Source organism: Telopea speciosissima, chromosome 5, assembly GCF_018873765.1.
Source record: "Telopea speciosissima isolate NSW1024214 ecotype Mountain lineage chromosome 5, Tspe_v1, whole genome shotgun sequence".
Classification (NCBI taxonomy): domain Eukaryota; kingdom Viridiplantae; phylum Streptophyta; class Magnoliopsida; order Proteales; family Proteaceae; genus Telopea; species Telopea speciosissima.
The window spans coordinates 65264177-65287090 of record NC_057920.1 but is presented as its reverse complement, the minus strand read 5'-3'; the positions used below and the strand labels follow the sequence as shown (position 1 = coordinate 65287090).

The 22914-nt window shown below is 36.1% G+C and overlaps 1 protein-coding gene across 1 annotated transcript; it reads left to right on the top strand.

Annotated features, from left to right (window-relative positions):
• Positions 1 to 12984: 12984 nt before the first annotated feature.
• On the top strand, positions 12985 to 21864 carry LOC122662406 (probable alkaline/neutral invertase D). Its single transcript, XM_043858028.1, has 5 exons — positions 12985 to 13041; positions 13483 to 13922; positions 14002 to 14433; positions 16055 to 16613; positions 21355 to 21864. The coding sequence occupies exons 2-5, from the start codon at positions 13530 to 13532 to the stop codon at positions 21648 to 21650; spliced, it is 1680 nt and encodes a 559-aa protein (XP_043713963.1). The 5' UTR covers positions 12985 to 13041; positions 13483 to 13529; the 3' UTR covers positions 21651 to 21864.
• The last annotated feature ends 1050 nt before the right edge of the window (positions 21865 to 22914 follow it).

Sequence of the window (22914 nt, the reverse complement as noted above, 5' to 3'; positions counted from 1 at the left end):
AAATGACGATATATCAGCAGGTTAGTAGCAGACTGTTTCTGCATATTAGTAGAATGCTCATCGAGGTTTTTTTATGTTGGTCGATTTATTTATTTCTGATTCATCTAATTGACACTCTTGCTTGGTCATTGCAATTACTTGAAGACCAATGTTGCACACAGGACATTTTAACTCCCAACTGTTCCCTTCTAAAGGTTAAGTAGAATAGTGAACTTTACAATGGTCATGGGTAGGATGAAATGTCTTATTTTCATATTAAATGAGGATGTGTTGTGCAAAATGGGTATTGGTTTTATCTAAATTGATGTCAGCTTAAAAGGAAAAAATGGATGCCCAAATTCCTCATTTGTCTGTATGCCATGTACTGCTTTCTGGCCTGGCAAGAATGAAAACCATCTTTGTGTTATAACCTTCATATCAATCCTTGATCCCACTTAAAACCCATTTCTGAGTAAATTTGGGACAGATGAATCTGATTAATGAACCTTTATTTTGGTCTCATGCCTTGAAGTTGTGATAGGTGAGCTTCATTGAGATGACAATATGAATTATGGAGCTTTAAATTGGGGTTGGGTTTCTTGCTATATTGTATACTATATCTTGCCTCTTTTTTCTCTAATGAAATTATCAACCACCTATCAAAAAAGAAGGGGAGGTGGTTCTAATACTAGACGCCTTTCCATTGATTGGTTATAATCTGCCAACTCAGTTTCATTAATAAAGTGACATGTTGGTAATATTATCATCTAATTATGGATTAATTGTTTCTTATCTGATCTTGTCACTTGTCAGTGTAATGCTTTGATAAATTGTCTGAACTTGTTTGAAGAACCAAGATGATCTTCAAATTTATTACAGCTTTAGTTCTTATATTGTCTCAATGAATGGATGTGTTCTATGGTGGTAAGTGTCTTTGGTCTGAAACTTTTTGTCATCTGCTTAAATTTGATACTAACCAGTCCTAATGCCATTAAACAATGAAAGGTGCCAAGGTAAACCAGGCAAATAATAGAATGGGAGAAAATCAAATGGTAGTGTAGTCCCACGTTAGTGCAGGGGCCAATGGGAGCATGCATAGAAGCATCAACAAGGGTGGGATTTCTGCCTTTCATGAGGGATGAGTGATCATTTCGTGACCCTCTGTGTCTAGGCGCAGGCCCACGTTGCCTTTCAAGGGTCTTTCCCTAATAGAATTTATCACTTCAGATGCACATAGTGGTTTTTTTTTTTGGGGGGGGGGGGGGGGGATGATCCAGTTCTACTTTACTGGAATTGCATCTCTCAAACAGATCCATTTAAAACTTTGGTCAACTTGGGTTTTTTCTTCCTGGATTCTTTGCATCTGGATCTGATTTTGGATCCAAATTATGGAAATATTTGGTCTTTTTTAAGGCACGTACTTGTTTGGGTTGAGAAATTCAAAAATGGAGCATGAAAAATGTGGCAAATGGAGATTCAAATCCACATTTTAATATTGGTATTTGGTAATAAGGTCAATGTAATAAACTACTAAATTACAATTGGATTTACTTAGATCTGAACCAGATCAACCTCTTGCTACACGTCATATGTGGCGATTTATGGATATACTAGGATCATTTGATACATATCTTATTTGTTTATTGAAATTTCAACAATATTAAGCTTTTGTTAGTTACTCAACTTTTATTTTAGAGAAAAAGTTTCCCATTGACGTATGTTTTATAGGGTTTTTATTTATTTATTTTCTTAATTTTCTGACATTCTTTCGAGTGTTAATTGGTTCGGTTTTAATTCGGTTCAAGTATGAAAGGTAGAAACTAGAACCAAACCGTTCGTTCAATAATTCCAATTTCTCAAATCAAAACCAATTAATAAGCCGTTCTGAGTAACATTTCGGCTGTGTTTAGTTTGCATTCTTGGAACGCATTCTGGAGTTGTTTTTATCATCTGAGAATCCGTTCCAAGAATGCAAACCAAACACAGCTTTGGGTTTTGGTTTAGTATGTATAATTGGTTCAATAAACCAAAATCGAACTAATTAGTGAACAGTTTATCCTTTCATTTAAACCGTTGATATGACATGAGAGATTCCTCCTACGCCGGCAGAGTGGGAACTCTTCCTTTAAAACTCCTTTTGTTTAATTTTTGATAGAGAAGGTAAGTGACAATGAGAGACTTTTCATATTCTCCAACAGCTTTACGTAATGGTTACGTGTATGATGATGCATCTACGCATGCTTAATTTATGACCAGAATCATGGAGGTTGCCCTATCCAATCTTTCGTGTTTCCTCCTCCTAAACATGGAAAAAGATGGGCTTGATTTTCTCTCTTTATTTGCTACACTAAACCTTGAGTCTGCCATAAGCAAATTGAATTCATGGAAAAAGACACTTTGGAGCTCTATCACGCCAAGTGAGACATTGCTTATAATGTCAATTAAGTGCTATTATATAAGTAGTTTGCACTTATCTCTTATTGGATTATCAGAAAGAAATCGACCCAAACTCTTATTTTCCCTTATTTATTTTATGTTTTATTTATTTGACTTGAGAGGGGTGGGGTTTAATAATAATTTTGAAGTGTCAAATTTCAATTTTTGAACGTATAAAGGCGAAATATATTCGATTATTTCTATTTAGAGAAAGGGTTCTCTGAGCAATCGACATAGGAGAGTACACCAATGAATTACGATAAAATAATATAATACATAGGAGGGCAACAAAATCATTTCATGTGAATATGAGAGAGGTAAACATAGAGAATGCTAGCATACCTTGTCTTGGCGTCTCAGAGAATACTTTCCCTTTTATTTAAAACAAGACAAAAGTTTCTATGCATAATCGTGTAAATGCACAACTTGCATTAAATGCAGTCAGATTGGTATAAAATGACATAAAAACCCTCACAACCCTCATTTGATGGAGTTAATGGAAAAATCTCCCCTATACAAATACCTTCCCTCTAAAACAATTCTCTTGATGTCAAAATCTGATTTTGGCCAAAATTTTGCAAATTACTTTAAATGGGTTTCTAGAATTCCGAAATTTTAACCAATTCTTAGCCTGCATAAGAAAACTAGAAAAGGACAAAAGAATGTTTCAATTATTTCCTGTAGTTATACTTCAAAGAAAAGGTGTTTCTTTTAGCATGGGCCACAGGTTGTCCCAAATTCCATGCAAAAAAAGTCTAATCAAAGTCTACATTCCCCTTTCTACGGATAACCTTAATATGAGCAAGAAAAAAAGAGACGCTTTCTTTGACCATGAATAATAGCCAAAACATACTTTCTTTAAAGTATCAAAGTGGATAAGATCTCCACTTCATCTCACTAAGACTTCCAACTACTAATGAGAACAGCAACAGGTAACAGACCTGACCTTTCATACATTGTTAATAAAGTGGGAAATTTAATGATACGTCATTTGAAGGTCTAATCCAAAACCTTAAGGCACTAAACGGAGAGAACTCCTCAAGTATATGAAGACATTAAGGATTTGAACAAATTGATGCGAGATTATAACTATATAGGGAGAGGGTTCCCTACATTGCCCGAGTGTGGTTGCGGACGAATAAGGGAACCTAACCCCTTTGGAATCTAATAATAAGGGGAGGGGCATTTATGACATATCACCTCACATGAACAATAATATGTAATTTCACAATTATATAACCCCTAACATCTCAGCACTCTCCTCGATCATATGTAGTTTTGATATACCTGACTCTATATGTGAGCACAAATCTTAAGAAAAATTATAAATGGACTTAGGCTCTGATGTCATGTTGGAAGATCCAATCCAAGATCTTACTGCATTAGGTGAAGATAATGCTAAGATATATTATGATACATCCAAGATCCCAAGAAATCGATGTAACACTATACCTTTATAACTACCAACATCTCAACATAACTGACATGAAAATGAGGATTAATCATTTCTTAACCATTTATCAAGGGAACAAGGAAAGAAATGTTGAATAACCTGATTTGATAGACAAACTCTCTATGATATCATGACTCATGAGCAATGCTTTAAATTTTTGAATGACTTGCAGTGGGCTCATCTCTTCTGATCATTGAGTCCAGAGCAGAAGGGTTATTTATTGTCTGCAAAAAGAAGACTCTTGAAACCAAACTATCTCATTAAAGAGAGGCGGTGTCTAGACGAATCTGAAAGATCAAAAATCCATAATTGACAAGAAAAGGACACTATGTAGTATGTATAGTAGATTAAATCCTTGAAGATGAGGAGTGGCCCATTTTTTTTGTCCCTTGCAATTTACTCCTTTCCTCTTGCTTCAAACTCATTTATATTTCCATTTCTTTCTGCTTTCTTGCTGTCCATACCCCATTTCTAGTGGATTCCCCCCAAAGGAAGGGATGGATGGCCACAAGTGTGGGCCTAGGAAAGAAGACTGGTCAGCTTATGCAAGCTAGGACTCTCTGAAAAGGGCTCATAGGTGAGTCAGAGTAGAGAATAGAGCAGTTTTATAAAGTCCTTGTTGCTTTCACAATTTGTAGTTGGTTGATGGATCAGGTTTCCCACTTGGTAAGAAAATGTGATTTGGTAAAAATTAATGATTGCAAAAGACTAAGAAAATTTAAGTAAAAAATATTATTTTTTATTAAAAAAAAAAAAAACATACATTTTAGGGTAAATTAAACGTCACCCCCTGGTTTTCAAACGAAACTCAGTTTCCCCTTAGTTTTTGAAAAAACTCAAATCATCTCCTCTACAGTAATGGTGTTAGTTTGTTGTTAGTTATTAGTGTGAAATGACTATTTTACCTTTGTACTAAAACATTAGAATTAAATTTATAATATTACCCTTCATCTTCAACATTGTTCGAGGGTAATTTAGGGATTTAAATTTATTTAACTGGTTGACATCATCACTTAATAGCATAAGACTAATGGTAGGGACTAATTTGTCATATTGGGGGGTCTAAACTAGAGGGTGATTTGAGTTTTTTCAAAAACCAAGGGGTGATCTGAGTTTCGTTTGAAAACCAAAGGGTGACGTGTAATTTATCCTAAAATTTAATTATAAAAAAAAGTAAGCATAACCAAATGGGATATAAAAAGAGAAAATCCATTGAACTTTAGAAAATATGACCTTGACCCATTGAAGGCAAACACAGCAAAGTCTGACCAAATCATTCTTATTGGAAGTAATATATGTAGGCCAATGGAAGCCACCAACCCACTTTTTTTTTCCCACTTGCAGGGATATTCTTTCCTTGCTTCCAACCAAAGAAGATACGCTCCTAAACAATAATCTCATTCAACCCATTAAGAAGGAAATAAATAATAGATATCACATGAAGAGCAACAAAGCAAGAATGTTTTAAAATTGGACCCGCATGTTTCATGCCATGCATGGGGATTTTCTCACTTGGATTCTACCCCTTTCCTCGCCTCTTCCTGAGTTTTTTAGAACAAGGAGAGGTCCAAGAGGGATTGCTATATTGTTCCTTGGTTTTATTATACTTCCATGTTAGACAATTGATAGGAAAACCAGGAAGAGAAGAGGAAAGTCTTAAGCTAAGCCCTTACGATTTTAAGTTTCGAGAAGAACGTTGTGTCATGTGATATTATCCACTTTGGGCTGAGCCGCTGAGGTCTGCATGGTTTTAAAATGAGTCTACATGGAAGGAGTTGGCCCTACTTATAAGCCACAAGCTTTTTCGATACCTAAATGATGTGAGACTATCTTTTAGTTGCTCCCTCCTTATTCTTATCACAATAGGAATTCTCTAAAAGAATTGATGTTTCAAGTTCATTATATATTCTTACCCAAAAAAAAAAATCATTATATTTAAAGTTTGGAAAGTTAATTATTTGATTTTAATTACCATTTTTTATTGTTGATTATTTAATTAGTTAATATCAATAAAAATTAGAAACTCATATTCATCTCTAATATCAATAAAAATTCGAGATTGTAGCCTGATCGTGTAATGTCTGGACTAGTGTGGAGGCCAATGAAAGCGCATGCAAGAGCATCAACATAGATACGATTCTTAATTTCAGGGAAGGCAGGTATTTTTGTGAGCTCTTATGTGTAGGTGAAGGAGTTACATGACCAGGTAACATTCTTTTTCCCTTTATTGATAAGTTGCTAATGATTCATCTAAGTAAGTCAGCTGAGTCAATGTAGGAATCGAGATCCTCCACTTCCTCCTACCCGTATTACCGTGTGCACCCTAGACACAGCAAGGTGGCGGAAATACCACCTTACCCCTGCCCGAGCGGGGGTAAGGCGGTATTTTCTGCCTTGCTGTTGTGAGGCGCACAACAGTACTGGACTGGCGGAAGTAGAGGATCCGGATCCGTTGGCCTATAGATCAGATTTATAGAAAAACGAAAAAAGTCCAATTAATGTAACATGTAACGATTGAGTTTGGCTACCTTCCTATGGCCCACATTTTATTGAACAGTTGAAAAGCCACATCAACCCTATATATGTTTGAGGTTGAAAATCCTAAGTCATAAATTACTAAGTCATTGATAGATTCAATTTCACAATGGTCGATCCCTACTTGAACACAATGATTTACGTGGTTCACTTAAGATAGGCTATGTCCACAATAGAATGATAAATTCATAAACCAGAGTTTTCATTATTCTGATGAAGAAATTACAAACCCTCACACATATTTCCTTACAATTTCGCTATATATAGCATTTTAAGATGCATTGCAACTAAGATAAACCCTAAATCCCCAAAAGTACAAAATTGTCCCTAGTATAAATATCTTCAAAAAGTCAAGTGCCAATACTGAGGAAAAGTGAATAATACTTCTTGAATTAAACTAAGATTAGGCTTCACCAATAATAATAAGAAAAGGTGATATCTGAGTTCTAACCTAAAACTAACTTTGCCAAAAATTCAATTTGAATCATTAAGTGCCTAGTAATAAAGTACTAGTAGAAAACCCATGTGATGCATGCAGGAAAAAATGTAAAGGAAAGAAGAAAGGGAGAGAGAGACAGAGAGAGACAGAGGATCGTGCATGGGAGATTTGGTGCATCGATTCGTCAAATAGGGGGTGGGGTGTTATGGTCATTTTGGATAGGTATTTATGCCCATTTGATGATATCTAATGCCAGCCACGCATAAAAACTTTTGCTAAAAAAAAAAGAAGAAAAATAACTCTATTTAGTCAGGTGGCTCCCTACGCCAGTGCGGTGGCCAATGGGAGTGCACACAGGGGCATCGACTAGGGAGATTTTTTATTCTATAGGGATTGGAGCAGTCATTTGAGAAGGGTTGTGTGTGGACACAGGAGCCCCGCGACTAGCCGACCAGGCAGTTTCATTTTTTGCTAAAAAATATACATCTTATGAATAAAGATAATTCATTACGAGATGCAACTACTTAAAATTAGACTATACATAATGAATTATAGTGAGAGTGGGAAGAGGAATGATTATAGGATGAGACTAAACTGAGAGTGATGGGGATTGTTTGGTTGATTTCCTTAATCTTAAGGAAATTTGTTGATTAACTAACAAATAAAAAAGAAAATAAATAATCAAATATTTTCATTCAAAATATTTAAATAAAAGGGAGAGTGTTTCTTGTTTGGTAGTGAAGCCTACGCCGACATGAAATTCATGAGGGAGGTCATTTTGGGGGAGGGAAGGAGAGGGATAGAAATAGAGGAACACTAGCGTAGGCTATAATCCCAGATAGAGAGAACATTTTCCCTGGATGAAAATACTTTATAAGTGAGAAGGATTGAGGGATGGTGGAAAACATCATTTTGTCCTAATATAAATTAATAAAGATAGATGGTAATTAATACTAATGTTTAAGCTCATTTTGTTACATATAAAAAATGTAATATGCAAATGATAGTGTTTTATAAATAAACATGATATACTAAGGAAATAGCACTATATTTAGTAGGTTTTTATTAATGATTTATTAATTCTAAAATGATAATAATATTATAAAACCAGTAAGAATAATGTATTTATTTTGTTATTGTTGATTTTTATGTCTCTAAAATTACCACCAATGACATATTAAGATTATAAAATAAAAAAAGTGTACAATAGTATTAGAAAACTAATTAATAAGAGTAAGATCTATATTTATAATATGATATTATAACAATCTAATAATACGATATATTTATGATGATTGCTTGTATTTGCAATGAGTAAAGAAAATGTGTATCCGAACATAAGAGTTGGACTTTCAATTCTAAATTCTAATTCCAAACCCTAATTCTCAATTCATGCTTGAATTAGTTGAACGAATAAATATTCATACTCAATATAACTCCATTAACACAAAAAAAGAAACATTGTATGAGTTTTTTAGGTCAAAAGGGTACTAAAGACAGTTATCCCATGTCTTCAAGAGGAGAGGGCTGCATAGTAACTTAGAATTCCATTAAAAAAACAAAAGTTCTAACTCATTGTTAAGGCCTTAAGGGACATTGAGAGATTGAATTTGGTAACCCACTACTAAATCCCCTCACAAACTCACTTCATTGAGAAATCACACACACAAAAAAAAAAAAATTGTTCAAGGTACTTTTTCCCTAATATATATCATTTGTGGTTGTTTACCGAAAGAAAAAGAACGCTAATCAGTCGTGTGTTTAACGTCTTTCCTGCACTTAGACACAAATCAATGTCTTTGTGCTCAAAAAGACTGTTTATTCCAAGTGAAATCGAAAATAACATCCAAACCAATACCTCTATGCGCACTTTCATTGGCTACTGTGCTGGTGCAGGGGCTACACGATCGATTAACATTCTCTTGCCCAAAAAAAAATGTATATCATATGTAGTTAGGTTCCATGCAGGCGGAAGAGACTTAACAGTCACTATTTATTGTGCTTTTAAAAGGAAATTCAGTTCAACTTGTAATTTTTGGAATTTTATACTCCTAAACTCTTAATATTTAAAGATAATATAGTATTTTATCCTCCATTCATCTTTAACAATATGAGTAAATTCCTATTTATTTATTTTTTTTGGGTGGGGGGCTCCTAAAAAGATCCCTATTGATGGAGACGTGAACATTATATGAGAAATCAAATAAAGAATTACTACACATAAGTGGAAATCAATGGAGATGATCCAAGAGTTCTATTTATTTATTTATTTGTTTTTTTTTCTTTGGGAGGGAGAGTGGTAGAGAAGGTTGGGTTGGGACTTGGGAATATATTAAACAAACAAGTCTTTCTAGGCATCACTATGCCTAGTGAAGTATACCGTTTAACTATTTGTCATTTGTCAGTACATGGTTAATTAATGCACTAAAGGACTTTACATACATCTAAATGCCCAAATTTTAGTCCAATATAACCAAGGAAAATTGGTCAAACTTTCATTCAAAGTTTTAGTAAAATTATCAAAATGTCATCAAATAGAAATGAATATAAAATACGAAATGACATCTTTTGTAATTTTAACTCCCTCCTCTACTCACTTTAATCTAAAATTGTGCCAGTGAGATACTTGTATGGTCCTCTATCACAGGGATTAACTTATGTACTATCATATGACAAATAGTGAAGAGTTATACATCAAACTATTTCTTTCGAGCTTCTACTACAAAAGTGAAGATCGATCATCAATTCCAGGTTTCTTGTTGGCATATTCTTAGATCTCATTTTGTTATTTCTCATCCAAGTAATATCAAGTAAAATTTTTAGGGTTGTTCTTAAGATAACCTATGACTTAATGGATTTTCAAGGGGGGTTTTGTCCCCATCCAATGGTTTCAAGTATGACCATGCACCATGCATGGCAAATGAAACCTTTTGTCTAAAATATATTAACAAAAGCTACTATGATTGGTTACTACTAGTACTTCCCTCGGCCACCCTCTTTTTTGATACTCTCTAATAAGCAAATGAACTTATTGAACCAAGAGTGTGGCTCAGGTCCTTGAACGAGGATGGTCCTCGGGGCCTGAGCACCACCCACATGGAATCCACAACACCCACTAGAATCCAGAGTGGATTCCATGTGGGTGGTGCTCAAGTCCCAAGGACCACCTGAGCTGCCGGACTCTTGAACCAATACTCAACATTTAAACATAAGATGATGCATGAGTAGATATTGATTATTGGGCAAGAGAATGTTAACTAGTCGTGTAGTCTTGCATCAGTGCGGTAGTCACTGAAAGTTTGAACAAAGGTATTGGTTTGGATGCGATTTTCGATTTCATTAGAGGTTGGAGGGTCTTTTCCTGCACAAAGGCAATGCTTTGTATCTAGGCACAAGAACCATACTAAACACACAACCAACTACCATTTTGACTAAGCCCCGCTTGCTGCTGAAAAACGTAATAGGTTAGCGCGACTCGCTTCGCTCTAAAAGCGGAGCTCATTGCTTGACTTGACTAAGCTCTGCTTGCAGCTTGCTGGTTTTTCCGTCATCCAATCCACAACAAATCGAATGAAATTTTTCCCTTGACTATTAATTACCAATATAATGGATTTGATTGCAAGTAAATTTTTTATTTTTTCTCTTCAACTATTATTATAACAACGGTGAGGGTTCTCCAAACAAGCAGGGTACTCTAAACTTTCTTACATATTTTCTTTAAGGGAAAAAGATCGGAAAAAGATCTCTATTTGGTGGTATTTCCTACGCCCTCTCACAGGGCACCATGAAATAACGCCTCTACTCCCTAGATAGATATCCAAGCGTGTTCCCTCCATTGGCTCAAGCGCTTGTATAGAAACCATGCAACCAAATAGTGATCTCTTGCCCTTTTCTCTTATATTATCTTATTATATCTTAATTGTAAAAATTAAGTTAATAATATAAGAACGGTATTAAAAAATCATTGGTTCTATTTTAGTTTTCTTTTGGAAGGAAACAACCTCATTGGTTAATGCTTGCATTGTTTACTATAATTAAAGTAACATGTAATGTTCTTGGATGTTGACTATTACGATGGCACTATCCAAAGTAATACTAATTTCCCTTATAAAGACCAATAATTGCTATTAGGAGCTTAATTTATTGAAGAGAAAAGAAAGGAAAAACCTTACGCACCCATGATTTCGTCGATCTTCACTATAAACAAGATTATTGGTTCAAATTAAGAAAATTTCATACTCTTATATATATTTTAGTCATCAAAGTTGTGGAAGGTTGATCTGGCTATCACTAATGCTAAATCGGGGACCATATGGGTTGCCTAAATGTCAAATCGTTTATTTGACTCAATTATATGGCCCACCATATATTAGATTTCTTCTAGATTATGACGAGAGAATGATGTTAATAATATTCTTCCATAGTTATACTAGATATCCAAAGGTCCTACAATAGTTAACATCGAAATCACACCGGTGATTCTTCTTTAAGAGGGTGGGGGTTAGAGGTGGGTAATCACGTTGTTAATGACCATGACAGAGTTCTAAAACTCTTATTAAGATATTCTTAGATCAAGAATAAACATGATTTGAATGACCCTAATCATCCAATCCCACCATAATCCTACTTTTAGGTATTCAAAATAATACAAGTGGATGGTATGGCTATTTTATTTTCTTTCATCTTAAAAGGGTTTTGTTGTGTATTGAGATCATCTAAAGTAGTTGACCTTTCAACATAAATGTATATCCCATGTAGGTCCCCAACAAAATTAGGTCCAAATACCTACCAACTACAATTCTTAAGACCGTCAATACTGTTTATAATTGATGATAAATTTATGGGAAAAGTTTTCATACACGGTTGTGTAAGCCGTGTATGTGAGAAGTTCTCTCACAAAGAGTTGGAAAAGTCATAAATCCCCACCTATTAATTAATGGCTTGAAACTCTCACCCTCTCACATACACGGTTTTCACAATCGGAGGAGGTTCGATACCCTACATTTAATTTAAAAGTAGTTAGAGATGGTAATGGGGACCGAAGGAGGTTCGATTCGATTTTGGTTAGATTGAATCGATTTAAATCTTGTATTAGGACAAATCAAACCACTAAGGAGCTCTTATCAATCCATTAGGGTTGTTATTGGTTCGAGAGAAAACATGTTTTCTTTACAGGAAAAAGATCACTACCTAGTCGTGTGCCTCTACAACCAGACACAAGGGATGGCGGAAAAAGACCAACTAGCTCTCCTCCTGATTAGATGCTTGTGCGCCTCACCTAATTGGTCCCTGCTTTGGCACAATGATCACACAACCAAGTAGTGATCCCCAATCCTTTCTTTATAATGTTTTTCAGTTTTTATCGAGTTTTTCAGCTTCACTTTGGTTTTCGATTCTAGTCAGTTCAATCTAATTCGATTTTCTACCGATTTCATAAAAAACCCTAATCAAAACCAAATCAATAAGGATTCAATTCATTTGTCTGGTTATTTAGTCGATTTCGATCGGTCCAACCGGTCGGATTGGAAATTGACATCCCTAGGCATGATCAGTATTAGGTTAGGTTCTTCCATTAAAAAAAATGAAGATTAAAGCAATTATTAATGAAAATAAAGCAGAATAATCATTTTAATAATGTTGTCACTTAAAATTAGCTTTTTACTAAATAAGGTACTTGTCATATTTTAAAATCCAACTATACCAACCGAAGACATTATTGGCAAATGACTGATCAAAGCTCATCTCAAGTCCACATCAGCAGATGTTACCTTGGAAGTGGGACATTAAATTAATACAACAAGGAAACTTTTAATTAATCGTGATTATTTATTACTGTAAATGAGAAATTACGAACCGGCTTTAACGGTCACAAAAATTGGTCAGAGAAAAAGTGCCGTGGAGTTTTGTCGAATAGTCCACGAGGGACAACAGGTAATTCCCTCGTGCTCGACCGGCTATTACCGGTAAGTTTCTAACAATGAAAGAGTTAGATAGACTCCTGGAAGACAGGGTCTCCCCTCCCTGGCTTCCTCTGTCTTTCTCTTTGTTGTTTGACTATAAATGTTTCAGCTTCCGCAGCCATGTCCTTTTTTTCTCTTCTTCTCCTATTCGTCTCCGTTCAATTTCCGGCGATTATCGTCGGAATCCTACCATTCTTTCAGCTCAAGCTGTTACTTTTCTGCTATTTGTGCTCTCCAAGGTTCGTTTTTCCTTGAATTATCTTCCAAACCTCGAATCCTTTCACTTAGACTCTCTTCTCTTCTTTTGAAAACATCGGAAGCTTTGATTTTTTTAAGTTTTTCTGTGGAGGTGTTGCAGAGAATGCGGATATTTTTTTATTTATATATATATATATATATATTTTTCTTTGACTCTTGTTCAATTTCTCGTTTCTTATTGTGCTCTTCGGGTAGATCTTGATTATATGATCTATAAATCTTAATAAATTTCTGAGTTTCTGTGTTCTCTTTAAGGTTATCTAGTGGAGTATGGTTCCTGGTTCTATAATGTAGCTTATGTATTAGTGGAGGAGAAAAAAACCAAGAGTTTTCGTTTTGGAAATCTTTTGAGCCAATTAGAAAGTTCATATTTTGAATCGCAATATGTTCTAATTGTTGGATTACTTGCCTTTTTTATTCAGTTTTCTTAATTGCGGATCCATAAATCTGCCTCACAAGGTAGGGAGATATGGAGGGGACTCGAGGGATGGGCCTCAAGTATGTGGACTCACAATGCTCTCTGTCGGAGCTTGACGATATCGATCTCTCTCGGCTTCTCGACAAGCCAAGGCCGTTCCTTGAAAGGCAGAAATCCTTTGACGAGACGTCTCTAAGTGAGCTCTCAATCGGTCTTAAGTCTCTTAACCGAGGAAGCACTGATAACTTTGAGACGATTTACTCACCTTATGGACGCTCAGGTTTGGACACACCGACTTCGTCGGCTCGGAACTCTTTTGAGCCTCATCCAATGGTGGGTGAAGCCTGGGAAGCCCTCAGAAGGACTATAGTGTTCTTCAGGGATCAACCTGTAGGGACGATTGCTGCTCTTGATCATTCAGAGGATGCTCTGAACTATGATCAGGTCCGGTCTTAATCCAAAATTCTTTGGTTTAGTTTTCTGTTTCTGCTCATTTTGAAGACAATTGAATTTATATGCACAGGTGTTCGTGAGAGACTTTGTGCCAAGCGCTCTGGCTTTCCTAATGAATGGAGAGCCTGATATAGTTAAGAATTTTCTGTTGAAGACTCTTTGTCTTCAAGGTTGGGAGAAAAGAGTAGACCGTTTCAAGCTTGGGGAGGGTGTGATGCCTGCTAGTTTCAAAGTGCTTCATGATTCTGCCAGGAAAACGGATACTCTAGTAGCAGATTTTGGTGAGAGTGCGATTGGAAGAGTTGCTCCTGTTGATTCAGGGTTCTGGTGGATTATTTTGCTCCGAGCCTACACGAAGTCGACTGGAGATTTGTCGTTGTCTGAAACACCTGATTGCCAGAGGGGAATGAGGCTTATTCTGACACTGTGTTTGTCCGAGGGATTTGACACGTTTCCTACCCTGCTTTGTGCTGATGGATGTTGTATGGTTGATAGAAGAATGGTAAGTTTGTCTTATTCTTTTTCTTTCACCCCACACTTCAACCCCAACAGAAAAATTGGCTTACAGAAAATTAATCAATGTTGTATAAACCCTTTTAATAAATTTGAAAACTATGTGTACACTTTATTCTTTCCAGTGGATCTTGTTATTCAAAAGGGTGAAAAAAGGAGCTAGTTTCTTTTTTCCTTCTAATGGAGCATTGCTTGGGCTCTATTGATATGATATGCATTACAATTACAATCTATGCTTTTGAATGCTTTGATTTGCTTAAGAAGGTTATGTATTCAAAGGAGCACATAGTTTTAATTGAATGAAAATGTCTTAAGGGATGATCTCATTCAAATTCAGAGATTTCAAGGTTTTTTTTCCTCCTCTTTTCATAACATTTTATAAAACTTCTCTTTTTGAGTGTGTCAGAACAAGGAGAAATGAAACAAAATGATGGTTGAAGTCATTCCTTTTATGACACTGTCTCTCATCTGCTTTCTGATTGAAGCATTTTGCAAGTGATTGCTTTTGTTTGCCAAAGTGATTGATACACTAAAGCAATATACTGGTCTTTGTGTTAAAGATAGAAAGGAACCTGAGTCGAGGTTTTTATATATATGTGCATCTATCAACATGTGTTAATGCATTCAGCATATGCTTGGAAAGTCTTTATTTCATATTTGTTTTTCTCAATTATATTTCCCGCTTGTTTACTTTTGGAAATGTCTTATGATTAGGGTTAAGTAAATATCACAAAATTAAAATATTTGGAATTTTTCTAAATTCTGATTTGTTGTGTGTTCCCAATCCTTGACCCATTGAAGCCTAAATTATAACCTTGCTTCAGGGGTGGAGGAAATAGCTACCCAGCTTTATTGCTTGCCCATGGAAATATAAAATCAACTCAATAAGGTTTTCCCCAACTAATTGCTTTCCCATTGAGATACAAATTAAGAAATATCCTAATCCTACTTAATTAATCATGTTTGTATTTATTTTTTATATATTACAAGGAAATCTCCAAAGTAAGAGATATTCCTTCTATCTATTATTGCATTGTTTGTACTTCATTGTCCGTCCTATTGATATAACAAAATGTCAAAGTATTACTAGAAATATCCAAGGCAAATATTCCAACAATAACTGGAAGAAATTGGAAAATTTTCCTCAATATTCTGAAGATTACAGAACTGCTGTTGGACTGGAGTTGGATTTCTTTTGAGCCAATTTGTGTCCTGGGAACTGATTCATGTGACTGGGATCTGGGATACCATTTACGTGAGCATAGCAGAAACTGATATTCATAGAAGTATAGCACGGGACAAACTAAGGATAATATTAAAATTTAATTGTTATCATTCTAGTCCATCTTTTTTTTTTTTTCTCCTTTTCAGTGATTTATTTATTTTGGAGAGGGGTTGGGGCAAAGAGAGAAAATGGAGACTGGGGGGATTGTATGGAGGGCTGCATAACTAAGATAGAGGCTATAGTAATCTTCTTCTGTTGCTTGTTAAACATTATTTGCAGGAATGATAAATTAACTATGAATGTGTCGTCTTCATTATGCAACTTATAATAGGTTGATATCCACCTTGAGAATGTTGTTAGAAATTGACATTTCCTCATTTTACAGGGAATTTATGGTTACCCTATTGAAATCCAAGCACTGTTCTTTATGGCATTGAGGTGTGCATTATCGATGCTTAAGCCAGATAATGAAGGAAAAGAGTGTATAGAGAAAATTGTGGAACGCTTGCAAGCTTTGACTTTTCACATGCGGAGTTACTTCTGGATTGATTTCGAGCAACTTAACAAGATATATCGTTATAAAACAGAGGAGTATTCTCATACAGCAGTTAACAAATTCAATGTTATTCCTGATTCAATTCCAGATTGGGTATTTGAATTTATGCCAACCACTGGTGGATATTTTATTGGAAATGTCAGTCCAGCAAGGATGGATTTCCGATGGTTTGCTTTAGGTAACTGTATTGCTATTCTTTCCTCCCTTGCAACTCCTGAGCAATCCACGGCTATAATGGATCTTATCGAGTCAAGGTGGGAGGAGCTTGTGGGAGAAATGCCCTTAAAGGTATGTTATCCTGCAATAGAACACCATGAATGGCTAATTGTAACTGGGTGTGACCCTAAGAATACAAGATGGAGTTACCACAACGGCGGATCTTGGCCAGGTTAGTTCTATCTTCCAGTCCTTTTTTATAGTGATTCTTTTATTTTATTATTATTATTATTTTGTAAATAAAATTTTATTTTTTTTCATTTTGAATCAACGTTGTTATGTATGTAGTGCTGAGACACTAATACCAGTTTCGTTGGGGTAGACTTCAGCAATCATGAATTCATGATTGGCATGAGAATTGCAGTTCTCCAATTTGTATATGTTTCTGCCTATGCAATAACCCAGACCATTAAAACTTTTAGTGCATTTCCACATAGGCTAAAGGTCGATGCCCACACCATCTTCGCTATTTTAACTAGAATTGATTTGATAGGATGGAATGATGGATTGTATGGATATAAATAAATCATCAGGAAGTCTTTAGTCAGTAGAATTCCATTTGGGACGAACAACAACAACGCAGCTTTATCCCAACTAAATTGGGTCGGCTACATCGATCCTTGCCCTCCAATCAGCTGTATTCAAGGTCATACTTGATATAACGCCCAAGCTATGCATGTCTTTCCTCACCGCTTCTCCCAAGGTCATTTTAGGTTTGTCCTTGGCTCTTTTGGTTCCGTCAATCTAAATCAAATCAGTACTCCGTACTACAAGTCTCAAATCAGCCCTAATATGATCATTCCTCACTTTATCCTTCCTAGTTTTGCCACTCATCCTTCTCAACATCCTCATCTCCATTATTGGATGCTTCTTAACTGCCCAACATTCCTCACCAAACATCATAGCAGGTCGTATGACTATCCTATAAAATTTTCCTTTAAGTTCTAAAGGAGTACCTCACACATCAAACATTCCGGACACACATCTACTTCACAAGTTACACACCATATACTTTGTCTTTGTTATACTTATCGTAAAACCTTTTGATTCCAAGGTTGATCTCCTTAACTCCAATTTGGCGTTAATCCCTGCTTTTGTCTCATCCACCAAAACTTCGTCTTCGTTCTACTTATCTTAAAACGTTTTGATTCCAAGGTTGATTTCCATAACTCCAACTTGGTATTAATCCTTGCTTTTGTCTCATCTATCAAAACAATATCATCAGCAAAAAAACATGCGCCAAGGAACCTCATCTTGAATGTCTTTGATTAAATCATCCATGATAAGCGCAAACAAATAAGGGCTTAAAATTGATCCTTGATGTAACCCAATTGTAATTGGGAATTCACTACCTTGACCCCCCACAGTTCTTACACTAGTCACCACACCATAATAAATATTTTTAATTATGTCCACATATTTACTTGAAACGCTTCACTTTTCTAATACTTGCCAGATAACTCCCTAGGGACTCTGTCATAAGTTTTTCTAGATCAATAAAGACCATATGGAGATCCTTCTTGCAATCTCTAAATCTTTCCATGAGTCTCTAGTAATTAAATAGCTTTTGTCGTGGATCTTCTTGGCATAAAATCAAATTGGTTCTCTATAGTAGTAGTTTCTTTTCTCAAGTGGGTTTCAATAATCTTCTCCCATATTTTCATAGTATGACTCATTACTTTTATGCCTCTGTAGTTCTTTTAGCTCTAAGTATCACTATATTTTTGTAAATCGGAACCGCAATGCTTCTCCTCCATTCATCTGACATTTTCCTTATGCTCAATTGCTCATAATATCATTAAACAGCTTGGTTAACCAAGATAAACCACATATTCCTAAGCTCTTCCACCCATCTATTGGGACCTCTTCTCGGCCTTGTGCCTTGCCTACTTTTATCCTCCTTAAAGCTTCTTTAACTTTAGACACCCTAATTTTTCATACATATCTTCGACATATAGTGTCTTGATGTGTAATGCAGCCTTCTGTGACACTATTACATGGAGTGTCTTCATTTGGTAGGCTGCAAAAATAACCCTTCCATCTCTCATACTGTCCTCATCCCCTATTAGTACTTCACCATCTTCACTTTTAATACATGGTCGAGATCTTTACTCTTCTTTTCCCTTGTTTTAGCTATCTTATAGATAGCTTTTTCCCCTTCCTTTGTGCTTAGATTGTTGAAAGATCATATTTTTTGCCCTTTCTTTTCCCACAATCTTCTTAGCTTCATTTCTGGCAAATTTATCCCTTTGTAGATCCTCTACTTCCTTAGTTAGTCCTTTGCAATGTCTTTAAACTAGCTTTCTTAGTCTTAATGATTGCTTGGACCTCTTCATCCCACCACCAAGTCTCCCTACAGGAATGATATTTTCCTTTCGATTCGCCTAGGACATCTTTAGCAACCTTCTTAATACAAGTAGTCATCTTGTTCCACATCGTATTAGTGTCTCCTTCAAAATTCCACTTTCCCTGTTTGACCAATTTATCAGTAAATGATTCAATGTATCTCCTTTTAAGTTCCACTACCTTATCCTAGGGCAAATAAGCTCACCTTTCTTACAATTCTATGTAGTGAGGCACATATCCATGACCATTAATATATGTTGTGTGATTAGGCTCTCTCCTGGTATAACCTTACAGTCTTTACACAACAATCTATCGGCCCTTCTAGTTCGGAAGAAATTCATTTGGCTACTATGATGTCCACTTTTGAAGGTAACTAAATGCTCCTCTCGCTTTTTAAAATAAGTGTTTACAATGGATAAATCATAAGCCATAACAAAATCTAAAATTGAGATCCCCTCCTCATTCATCTCTCCAAAACCATATCCTCCATGTGCACTTTCATAGCCTTTATGATCTTTCTCAACATGTCCTTTTAGATTATCCCCTATTATAATATTTTCTACTTGACTAAAACCATGCACTAATCCATCCATGTGTTTTGAAAATTATAACTCACTACTTTCATCCAATCCTACTTGAAGCGCGTAAGCGCTAATTATATTGGCGACAACTTTCTCCAACACAAGCTTGATGGATATAATCCTATCTCTGAATCTTTTAACATCCACCACATCATGCTTTAAATCTTTATCCACTACTATGCCCACTCCACTTTTATTACTTTTATCCCATGTATACCAAAGTTTTAATTCATCCAACTCCTTAACTTTTTTTACCCTTCCATCTAGTCTCTCGAATACATGTTATTTTAATCCTTCTCCTCATAACATCTATCAATTCTAGACTCTTACCCGTTAAAGATCCCATGTTCCAAGATGGTAATCTAATCTATCAATTCTAGACTCTTACCCGTTAAAGATCTAATGTTCCATGATGCTAATCCAATCCTATACTTTTGGACTAGCTTCTTTACCCACACTCGTCCACGGTGTGACCCTTGCCTTCTTGTCACCGCATTTGGGCCCCAATGTGTCGCTTGCAAGGGACGCCTTTGCTAACCCTTGGTAATTTTTCATTACACCAGGTCATAGTGTAGTGCATCACTTATTCTGGCGGGGAACACCCTAAACGTTAATATAAGGTTGTAGAATCCATGTAAAAGGGTTTGGCTAGGGTTTTCTTCTGGTGCTGGCTGCCGACCTGACGCACCAACACTCCTCCTTTATCAGGCCTTGGGACTGGCAGAGGTCCATTTGGGACAAAAATGCAAGATTATTTCTATTATAGGTAAATGTTTTTTTTTAACCTTCCAAAGCAAATGTATATAACTGGATAGGGAGGAAACACATGCCCTACAGAAATCCATGCTTAGACTTTGTTCAGAATTGACAGTTAAATATCCGAGGACTGGAGTTACGCCTCATGGGTTTAGATCTGAGTATGAGTCTGAGAAATTTCTAGAACTATTTTTACTAGCACCCTCGAAAATTACTTTATTTTGATTGTCACGGATTTGGAGCTTTGGGGTGTATTGTGTATACTATGTTTCATTTCAATGTTTTTCAGTGCAACTAGATAAGAGTGTTCCTCTGCGCTAAACTACTTGAGAAAATGGAGAACGTGTTTGCTTTCACTGCTAGCATAGTTGCACATTAAATTATAATGCTGAACCATGCACTGTCTGAGTATTGCAGTGAGCAGATATTTTCCCAAAGCTTGAACCTGATGTTCTTGTTCGCAACTACAATGACTGTCAAAAAGGCTTATTCCTTTTTCATATTTTATTTCCTACCTCCGACTATGTTGAAAGATCCAGAAAGAGCCCAGTTCTTGAAATATACCAGCTAATAGTTATTGGAATCATCCTGTGCTTCAAACTTTCAATGTTCAAACTTGGTAGTGACTGAGCAAGTTCAATGTAGTCAGACTGGGGACTGCATAAGTTGATTCAATGGCATCAGAGCCAATGTTCCAAAGTAATATCTATCAAAAACAGATCAGATATTCTCTTAACTACATCTCTAGCACATGCCCAAACATAACCTTGTTCTTGCTTTGTGTATGCATCTATTTTCAGCAACATCATCATATAGTGGCTGTTCTTAATCTTTCTGCAAATGGCTTGTCTCATGCATACAGATGTGTGCAGCAGCACACATGCAAATTTAGCTCAAAAATCTCACCAAAGGAGGTGGGGATATTGTTGATTTAGGGCAGAAAGCAGATCTTTCTGCATATTGCCCACAGCCCCAACACTATATTATGAGTCAACTGGTGATTCTGGTCTATGGGAAACTTGTGTGTGTTGTCTAGCAGACAGCACATGGGGCTGGTTGCCAGTTCTTATCTGCAATTGTCTCTCCCTGGTTGGCTGTTTCACCTACCTGGCTAACCAGTTATATTTTAATCCTATGTTATATTTTCTCTCAAAAATAAATTTTTTGGTTCAAATTGCATAACCTATCAAATTTATCTTTTTGCAATCTTCTTTTTGTTGCCTTGTTCAGTGCTTTTGTGGTTTCTGACTGCTGCTTCCATCAAAACTGGACGACCACAAATCGCAAGACGGGCAATTGATCTTGCTGAGAGCCGTCTGTTGAAAGATAGCTGGCCGGAGTATTATGATGGTAAATCCGGAAAGTTGATTGGTAAGCAAGCAAGGAAGTTTCAGACATGGTCAATCGCTGGATATCTGGTTGCAAAGATGATGCTGGAAGACCCTACACATTTGGGGATGATTTCACTGGAGGAGGACAAGCAGATGAAGCCCGTAATTAAAAGATCTGCCTCTTGGACTTGCTGAAAGTTAAAAAGAAACACAAAAGAAGGCAAAAAGAGGATTAAGTGAGGCCCTTCTCTTTTTTCCCCCTTCTTTATTTATAACACCACCTATTCTTTGGCCATCTTTTGTCGTTTTAGGGCTTGGTTGACAATATGGTTTTGTGTACATTAGTTTCCTGTGTCAGACATCTTGCTTTTCAAATAAAGATACATTTTGATATTTGATTTTCAGCTTATAGGTTTGTGTCTTATGGTCTCCCTTACAGGATAAACTTGTAGAGGAAACAAAAGATAATCATATATGTTGTATATAGTATATGATGCTGCAACCATTCATTGAGCAATTCTGCCATGACAACAAAGCTCCGATTCTGTATAGGTTTGGCAGTGAAAGAGGCACAAGTGCTCACTACAATGGTTGCTGCACAGTATCATCAAATAAAGTTTCATATTCAAGGGGATCCTAAATAAGCAATATTTTATGATTCATGTGGTTAGACCTGCTTTATTCAAGGATCCTGGAGCAATGTTTATAAAAACCATTTACTGGGTTGCTATGTGTACTTAACCCAGTTTAGTAGTCCTGAAGTGGCTAAATCCTAGAACTGATTCTAAAGCCTAGTGAATAACATCTTCATGACATGTAGGGGGTAGAAATGTGAAGAGACTTGGATTGGCCAAATTCTTGAAGAATAGATTGGGGTATCAGGTGGATAGGTGTCTATGCCTGATCCCATCCCAATACTTGAAACTTTGGCCCAACAGTGATGAATATTAACCATTTGCTCAGAAACTTTTATATGAATAATGAGAGGCTGAGAGATCCAAACATTGGGCCGCAGCTTGAAAGAAGATAAACCCTTAAACCAATGTGGATGTATCCAGTGTTGAAGACTATCTCTTGGTTTAGATGGATTTAGTCTGTCCTAACTCCTAACTCCTAACTCCTAACTCCTAACTCCTAACTCATGTGACTTTTCTCCAGTTAAGGGTATATCCTTCTCAACACTCAAATGTTGTGATTGTGTTAGCCTTGGGATGAGGCTGTGGGTTCAAAAGCATAGGGCATGGCATGGGTTGAATATTTAAAGGTCTCAAGGCCTCTTCCCTTGTCTAAATTAGTTGCACGAACTTGACTCCTTAGTTTTATAAAATTTCCTTTTTTCCATCAAAAAAATGTCTAAATTAGTTGCAGTTCCGTACGGATTATGAGCTACATTTATGTAAGTCGTTAGGGTTGTGACTTGTGCGTGTGGAATGATGAGGACCAAGGGATTCTGTAGTAC

Excerpts from the sequence above, each read along its gene's own strand:
- LOC122662406 (XM_043858028.1), top strand. The coding sequence starts at position 13,530 with ATGGAGGGGACTCGAGGGATGGGCCTCAAGTATGTGGACTCACAATGC. Across the intron at positions 13,923-14,001 it reads ATGCTCTGAACTATGATCAG|GTGTTCGTGAGAGACTTTGT; the intron begins GTCCGGTCTTAA and ends TTATATGCACAG. Across the intron at positions 14,434-16,054 it reads GTATGGTTGATAGAAGAATG|GGAATTTATGGTTACCCTAT; the intron begins GTAAGTTTGTCT and ends CTCATTTTACAG.